We start from the raw sequence: 8,567 nt of genomic DNA on the forward strand, positions 1-8,567 counted from the left end.
GTCAGGAAAGATCAGGACTGTGACAGTGTTTGGGTCGCTGGAGCTGAAGGTTTCCCTGCAGAACATTCTAGTTCAACAACCTGTACAGAAGTTGTAAACCTGACCTGTTAATGTTTCAGCTGATCGGTGTGTGTGCTGGCTGGAAGCTGATGGAGGTAGTGGGAGCAGGTGTGCAGGTGTGTGTGGAGATCAGGTGATAAGAGGAAGGATAAGTTAACCTCCAGGCACTGAAGATCACAGGGAACACAGCCGAGGCATCAGCGGGAGCATCACTGCAGTCTGACTGTCTCCACCCACACACATTTAAAGATCCATTAAATAAAAGTTTAAATATCTGTATCTTAGTTTTATTATCACATAATTTCCCCACAGATTGTTTGCAGTCAACAGAACAGTTGTGGAGCTTCACAGTAAAACAGAGTTGCAGCATTAAATGTGTACAACAGCTCCTCTGGTGTCTCCGGAAGCTCGGAGACTCAAACTGTTTTGTTCTTCACACCCTGGACGAGCAGTCGGAGGGTTGCATGCTAACGCTAGCTGAGCAGCTCCAGAGAGGATTTCATCTTTAAAAAGAGTGTTAATAGAAAAAGATAATGTTGTTATGTTGTTATACGCTGCAGTGAAGAAAGAAAGTGAGCTGCTACTGAAACATGCTGACAGCTGATCAGACTCCTGCTGGTCAGTCAGCATCAGTCGTTTCTCTTCACATCTCTGTCTTCTGTCTTCATGAACACCTCAGAGTTTCTCCACTGTTCTAACAACACCTCTGAGACAGACGGATGCTTCGCTCTCTCTATTCGTGTCGCCTGTGATGAACTCATGAATCCAAAGTGTTATTTTCCAATTTTCAGAGCTTGTTTAGTGTCAGGAAATGAAGCGTCTCTGTTCAGACGTATTTTCAGTCTGCAGAGCAGTTATTTGTGTTGTGGTCGGATGATCTCAGAGCAGTTTATTCTCTTGGCTGTGATGGTTTTCTGTCTGTTTCTGTTTTGGTGCTGTCGTCATTCAGTTTGTCTGTCGTCTTCTTGTTTGGTTGTTCTTGTCTCGGTGATCGGATGAAAATCACAGATGACAATTACATTATTTCACTTTGGCTGTTTATTAAAAATCAGGAATGTTTCGACATTTTTTTCACATTAGATTAAAATCCCTCCTTCCTACCAGACGCCATCAGACTAATTCCAGACTAACCTGGTCATGACTGGCTCCGCTCACTGAAATCTGTCCAATCAGGTCAGTTTGCAGCGTTTGGAAGTGAAACACCAGCTGAGGACTCACAGAGGTCTTCATTCACTCACATTCACTCTGAATTATTCACCTTGGACTGAGGAACAGTTCCACCTATTCACTCACTGCCACATATATGACAGTGGATTTGATAAATATATGGATTTCCTACATTTTACCAGTTCCACATCATCATGAGTGACATCACAGACATGTGGACAGTTGTAATGCTCTGCAGTGTCAGATGGTTTCATGCAGGAACAGATCAGACTGAGTGAGAACGGGTCAGAACGTGATGGACTTATTTCTGGGTAAAAATTGGAGAAAGTCAGTAAGTACAAATCTTTTAACTGAGGAGGTGATTCGTTCTGTGGCTGCGTCCATCAGATGAAGCCATTTGATTGGCTACATGGTAACAAGTTCTCCTCCAATGTAGACGGCGAACCGAAGATATTAATACAAAGATAGGAGCACAACAGCAGTATACCTGTCTGTGGGACATTTCCTCAGAGGTGAACAGGTGGTGCACAGAGCAGATACAGAGCGGCAGACATGAAACATGGCGTCTAATGGCCGACACGTGTGGGAGCGTCTGGACGTGACGTCACGTCGTGTGTTTGACCACAGGAAGAGGAAACAGGCGTCAAACTCGACTGAGATCATCGACTGTTTTAATCTGTGAGAAGTGAAGTCGGTCAGCTCCCACCTGCCCGTCAGCAGTCTGTCTGTACGTACGCTACATATGTTGGACGGTAGCAGCGTGTCGTGTTCACTGACTGACCCTCAGCTCGCTTAACGGCTGTTTTACCGTCTGTTTCACTTTAACTTTGCTGCTTTGACTCGGAGTTTCCACTTGTTATTTCCAGCAGCCTGCTGCCGTCTTTTATTGACAGGGAGGGAACGTGTGTGTGTGTGTGTGTGTGTGTGTGTGTGTGTGTGTGTACTCACATTGTGGGAACAATAACGTGTTGCCACAATGACAGTGTTGGAACTGGTCCCCTGGTTTAGTCTCTCAGCAGCTCTTCTGTCTTATTGATCATGACGTGTTTTACTTTTACTCCATTACATTTGTTTGATGACTTTAGTTACTTGTTACTTTGCAGTAACAGGTTAAAACAAGCAGCAGCTGTGTTAAATACAAGAAGATCAAGCAGACAAATAAAGAAATAAAATTATAGAATGATATAAATATAAAAAGCAATAAGAACGACTTGTAATAAAAGCATTTAAACATCATTCTGGGTTAAAACCTAGTTTTTGTGCAATATTCATTCGTGCAAGTTTTTGAGAACTCGTTAACATGGCTGATTAAAAACACTGACATGTATCTCAGTTTGCTAGCAAATGTGATCGGACATCTCTCTCCTTCTGCATCTGGACCTACAGGTAGGATTTCTGTTTTCTGTTTGTTTGCTTTAAATAGATGTATCAGTGAGACAGGTCGACAGCGTGCAGAGATGTCTACAGAAACAGATATATAAAGTTGTGTATCGTCAGCATAATGGTGATATTTGATGCTGTGATGAGAAATCAATTTGACCAAGTGAAGTTCAGATCAGAACAGATCAGTTCAGATCAGATCAGTTCAGATCAGATCAGATCAGATCAGATCAGATCAGTTCAGTTCAGATCAGATCAGATCAGATCAGATCAGATCAGTTCAGTTCAGATCAGATCAGATCAGATCAGATCAGATCAGATCAGATCAGATCAGTTCAGTTCAGATCAGATCAGATCAGATCAGATCAGATCAGTTCAGATCAGATCAGATCAGATCAGATCAGATTGGTTCAGATCAGATCAGATCAGATTGGTTCAGATCAGATCAGATCAGATCAGATCAGATCAGTTCAGTTCAGATCAGATCAGATCAGATCAGATCAGAACAGATCAGTTCAGATCAGAACAGATCAGTTCAGATCAGATCAGATCAGATCAGATCAGATCAGATCAGATCAGATCAGATCAGATCAGATTGGTTCATCACGCTGAACATCAGACGAGTCGGACACAAACTCACCGACACTTACAAAATAATTCCTACCCGTCAGTGACGACCAGCACCAGTCATGATTTAATATGTTGTCTTTACTTTGAGTGAACAACGGCGTGCTCAGGTGACTGAAGTGATGCATTCTCACTTTGTGTGATATTGAACCGACATCATGTCGAAGCTGTCGGATCTGCAGAAGCTCCTCCATGTTTTTATATCACTTTATTCTGACGTCAGCAGGAGAAACAACCAGAAAAGTCTGTTGGTGTTTTGTATCTAAATGATTTTATTTGCTTTTATATTTGACTTTGATTTCACTGTTTGTTTTGACTGTAAAACACTTTGTTTGTTTCTAAGCTGCTGTTTAAATAAAGTTATGTGTATTCCTGTGAATGCTTCCTGCAGAGATCCTCCGTGACTTTCTCTGCAGGATTATTGGACTTGTTAACATCTGGTCGCAGGCATTTCCTGTTTGTGCACCGATCGGGACATTAAAGCTCCTGTTCTGAAAGGAGAAGGTGAAGTTAACGGCTCTTTAAAAACAGAGATCTCTGAGAGTGTGTGTGTGTGTGTGTGTGTGTGTGCACAGGAGGAGGTGTGTTTACTGTGCTCCTCCTCCTCCTCGTCCTCCTCCTCGTCCTCCTCTCTCCTTCATCAGAGCTGCAGAGTTAAGAGTCAACCCACCAACACACACTCACACTCACACTCTGACCGTCTGCTTCTCAAACACACTCATGGATTATCATCACCTGCTTCTTCTGCTGCTGTCGACCTGCAGCCTCCTGCCAGGTGAGCCGGCGAGCGAGACAACACTGAGAGAGAGAGAGGGAGAGAGAGAGAGACAGAGGGAGAGAGAGAGAGAGGCAGGTGACAGGTGTTGCTGATGGAGAGTTTGCAGCCTTTAAAGTGGAGCTCCTTATTGGAAACCATGTGTTACCATGGCAACACATTGATCAGAGTGTAGAGGACGTGTCAGCTGAACGACAGCAAGAATGAAAGTGTTCAGATTTATTTTGGTAGTCCAGCTATCTGCACAGCTAACTGAGCTAACAGGCTAACAGCTTCCTCTGGTTCTATATGATGCAGTATGAATGCAACAGTTCTTACATATTGCACCTTTAACATTTTGATTTACAGGACAGTTACTTGTTTCTTTCTTCCTGCTCCATTTTTGTACCAAATATGAATTTCCTTCATCTAGTTTCTGGATTGAATCTCTTATTGAATCTCTTATTTTGACTCTTCAGGATCTTTAGTTACAAACACTGAGTGTTCCTGAAACCTGAGTTTGTTTCCATGCAGGGATCTTTGAAGCAGAGCATTTCTAACCTTTATGAGCCTCTATAAGACATTTACACGTCTCCTTAAACCCTCTACAAGACTTTCCAGTAGGAGTTTACAGCTAACTCTGATTTGAGGACCCTCTGTCATTGATACTAGTGGAGTGAGAGTCACTTGTAGCTCAGAGCTCAGAAGATGTTTTGTGTTTGAGGTTGAAAGCAGATGGAGAGAAACTGCTGAGCCATGAATGTTCCTGTGAGAGCGGTTGTTCAGATCAGTGAATGTTTTATAAAGCACAGTCTCTGGTGGTGTTCTCCTGAGGCGACAATCAACAGCGAGCGCTGGACAGAAAACAAAAGAAAGTGTTGGACAAGTGAACAGAACTCGTCTCGCTTGTTCTCAAGCTTTCTGTCCGGTTCCAGTGATTATTCTCAGATGTGGCTGAAAGTGTGAAGTTCTGGTGGTTTGAGCTGGAGGATGTAGGATGTTCATCCTCTGAGGAGCAGGAAGCAGCCGACTCCTGGGTGAAAGTTCTGGGTGTGTTTGACCCAACCTCTCACCCCGACCTCCTCCATGTGCCAAATACTTCTCCTGACTTCCTCCTTTGCTGCCGCTATACTTACTACATCCACTAGAGGTCGCCACCAAAAGAGAAGCGTTGATATGGGTCATAATAGGTGCCGTACACGAGGTTAACATCCCAGCCCGTTATCTACCACAGGTGTCACGTTAGGCCCGGTGTCCACAGAACCAACATCAAGCAGCAGCAGGCGTCCAGAGAAACAGTGAAGCCTTTCAGCGTGTCGGGTTAAAAACTCTCCAATGTTCAGTTTATTTCAGTGAAAGCAGAACAAACAGGGACACTGAAGGCGTTTCACACTTCTCTCCACTGACTTCAATCAGAGTTTGTTCTGATTGGTTGAAGTTAGCCTGTGATGGATGGATGCGTCGTCCAATCACCTGCCGAGTGTTTTTCCAGATGATGCTGTGCACGAAACATCTGTAACTTCAGGACAAGCTTTATTTTCTTCTTAAATAAGATCATTTGAATCTGTTTACAGTTTGAAAATGAGCTGCTGCTGGCAGGAGAGAACACGTGGGCAGATCTCCTCAGTGATTGGTGATCTCCCTCTCAGAGCTGTTAGCATCACACCTGTAAGACGCTGACATGAGTCACCTGGACGAGTGTTTGGACGAGCAGATGCAGCGACCGTCGTGCTGCTGACAGCAACACTGAGCACATTTACAAGTCAGAACACTTTTCGTCCCAGCGGATGAGGTCAGAAACGTTTTCCTGCTTCTCTCTGATTAAATTGTATTTCCATACATTGAAGCTGGAGCGTTTTGATCCCTGTGGCTCCTTGATTGAATTTATGTGGAGGTTGGTTCGATGGCCGCCAGGTTGTGGATGTTTCCCTGGAGCTTCGGCCTGCAGCTCAGCGAGCTCTCGCGGCGAGGTGATGGCTGTTCACCCGGAACTCAGAGGCTCAAATGGTTTTTACAGCACGTTGTGGCTTTTAGGCGGATCGTTAAACTCACGCAGCAACACATCAGTCATGATGTTGTTGTCTGTCAGTCTGCGGTGGGTAACACCACACAGGAAGTCATCAGCACCACCTGCCTTACTCAGGATCAAACACTGGAGCTTCTCCTGATGCCGATACGATTTGCACGTCTAATGTCCCAGTTCCAGATGTGTCCCGGCAGGTTTTGTCTTTAAATGGACTCAAAAACAGTCCTGTGATGTGTTGACTCTTTCTCTCGTGTTAAACTTCACCCATGTGGCACAAAACAAACCATAATAGAAATAAGACCTGGCCGAGTCCTGCAGCCAGCTTCATCTGCTCTTCATAATAACCAGAGACGTGCGTGATGGTTTTATTTAGTCTGTAACGAAGAAGCAGCGCCGCCTCAGGGACGCTCGGATCGATCTGATACATAAAAAACTTTTATATAACTAAAGAAAATAAAAACAGTTCCTTTCAGACAGAACGTACGCTGGACGGTGATCAGGCCGGTCCCTGATACATGTCGTCTTATGTAAGAAGAACCTCGCACACCAAACTCCATTCAAAAAATCCAGAATTTAATGCTTCCTGGAAGAGACATTAAACTGCAGAGTGAGTCTCAGTCAAATTAAACACACATGTTCACTGAAATCACAACTTCTTATTTACTCACTTAGTGTTTTGACAGTTCATTTTTGAAGAGAATTAGTTGTTGACAAAACAATCTCACCATGATCTCCATTTATATAATAACATGTTACATAACATAATAACAATAATAGCAGCTCTGCAGCTTTTGGTCACATCACAAACACTGAATATGAATAAAGCTGTGATTAAATGCTTTATGAGTGGAAGTAAGTCAAACGAGCGCTGCATGCTGAATTTAGGATCTGTAACTGAGGATTTAAAGAACTCTCCTGAGTGTTACACGCGTTCTGTGACCCAACAACTTTAAATCTGCAGGTTTGTGAAGGGAGTTTGGTGTGTGATGTGTTTGGGCCGATGACACCCGTCCAGCCTCCTGCTTCTGCTCTAACACAAACGTGACATGTCAGCCAATATTTGACAGACTGTCAGGGTAACGACCTCTGACCTCAGAGGGGGGAGGGGTTATCTGGCTGTGGTCAACATGGCTGCAGTGATGCTGAGCCAATAGAGGCGTCTGCCCGCCTGCTGGAGGAAGTGACACAGACGGCGTTTGGCTGCGAGCTGCCTGACAACAGCACAGCTCACTAAATCACTCCCATCTCTGACCTGATTAGAATCATTTCCCGCTGCTGCATCTGATCTGAAAACTGGAGGTTTGGCAAAAACAGCACAGACTTTGTTTCTCCTCTGACAACAAATATTCTCTTGGTTGCTGCAGTAGCTGCAGCTGGATATTAATCTGTTTTCTGTTATGACGGCAGCTAACACATCTGGAAAAATCAGCTAAGTACGATCACACACACACAAACAACACAGTCACAAAGCCTCCTCGACTGTGTAAAAAATGATAAAAATGCATCATCAGCGCCAGCCAGGATCATCTGAATCAGTCAAATCATCCAGTGGCAGCGATAGGAGACTGTCAGACTTGGACCTGGATCTCGTGTCTCGCCTGAGCCAAGTCTCTCTCCGTCCGTCGCCAACAGCGCCGATAAATCGAGCTGGTCCCTGGCTGGACTCTAACAGGAGCAGATTCCTCTCAGCCGCGAGGAAACACACGCACCTCAAAGCTCAAGCAATCCAATCACCCATCAATCCTCTCTTTTCCAGTGTCTTTTATTTTTTGCCCTCAGCAGCCAGATTCATCGCTGGCGAACAGTCTCACAGCGCAGAGATTTTCCGAGCGCTGTGCTCATTTACACAGCTGGAGGAGTTGAACCGGAGCGCTCGGAGGAAATGCCTCCACACACAGGGAACGACCACAGAGGTCACAGGGTCACGCCGGAGTCTCAGAGTCACGCCGGAGTCTCAGGGTCGCGCCGGAGTCTCAGGGTCACGCTGGAGTCTCAGAGTCAGGCTGGAGTCTCAGGGTCACGCTGGAGTCTCAGAGTCACGCCGGAGTCTCAGGGTCGCGCCGGAGTCTCAGGGTCACGCTGGAGTCTCAGAGTCAGGCTGGAGTCTCAGGGTCACGCTGGAGTCTCAGAGTCAGGCTGGAGTCTCAGGGTCAGGCTGGAGTCTCAGGGTCACGCTGGAGTCTCAGGGTCAGGCTGGAGTCTCAGGGTCACGCTGGAGTCTCAGAGTCACGCTGGAGTCTCAGGGTCACGCTGGAGTCTCAGGGTCACGCCGGAGTCTCAGGGTCAGGCTGGAGTCTCAGGGTCACGCTGGAGTCTCAGGGTCAGGCTGGAGTCTCAGAGTCAGGCTGGAGTCTCAGGGTCACGCCGGAGTCTCAGAGTCACGCCGGAGTCTCAGGGTCAGGCTGGAGTCTCAGAGTCAGGCTGGAGTCTCAGGGTCACGCTGGAGTCTCAGGGTCAGGCTGGAGTCTCAGGGTCACGCTGGAGTCTCAGAGTCACGCCGGAGTCTCAGAGTCAGGCTGGAGTCTCAGGGTCACGCTGGAGTCTCAGGGTCAC

The 8,567-nt window shown here is 45.9% G+C and overlaps 1 protein-coding gene across 1 annotated transcript in view; it reads left to right on the top strand.

The window, feature by feature from the left end:
- The first annotated feature begins 3,884 nt into the window (after positions 1-3,884).
- The window catches only part of LOC115586535 (integrin alpha-11-like), a 35,109-nt gene continuing 30,426 nt past the window's right edge, over positions 3,885-8,567 (top strand). The window contains exon 1 of the mRNA XM_030425677.1: positions 3,885-4,009. Coding sequence (XP_030281537.1) covers positions 3,955-4,009 — 55 coding nt within the window. The 5' untranslated portion in view covers positions 3,885-3,954. The remainder of the gene's footprint in view (positions 4,010-8,567) is intronic.

Source organism: Sparus aurata, chromosome 8, assembly GCF_900880675.1.
Source record: "Sparus aurata chromosome 8, fSpaAur1.1, whole genome shotgun sequence".
In the NCBI taxonomy this organism is placed as follows: domain Eukaryota; kingdom Metazoa; phylum Chordata; class Actinopteri; order Spariformes; family Sparidae; genus Sparus; species Sparus aurata.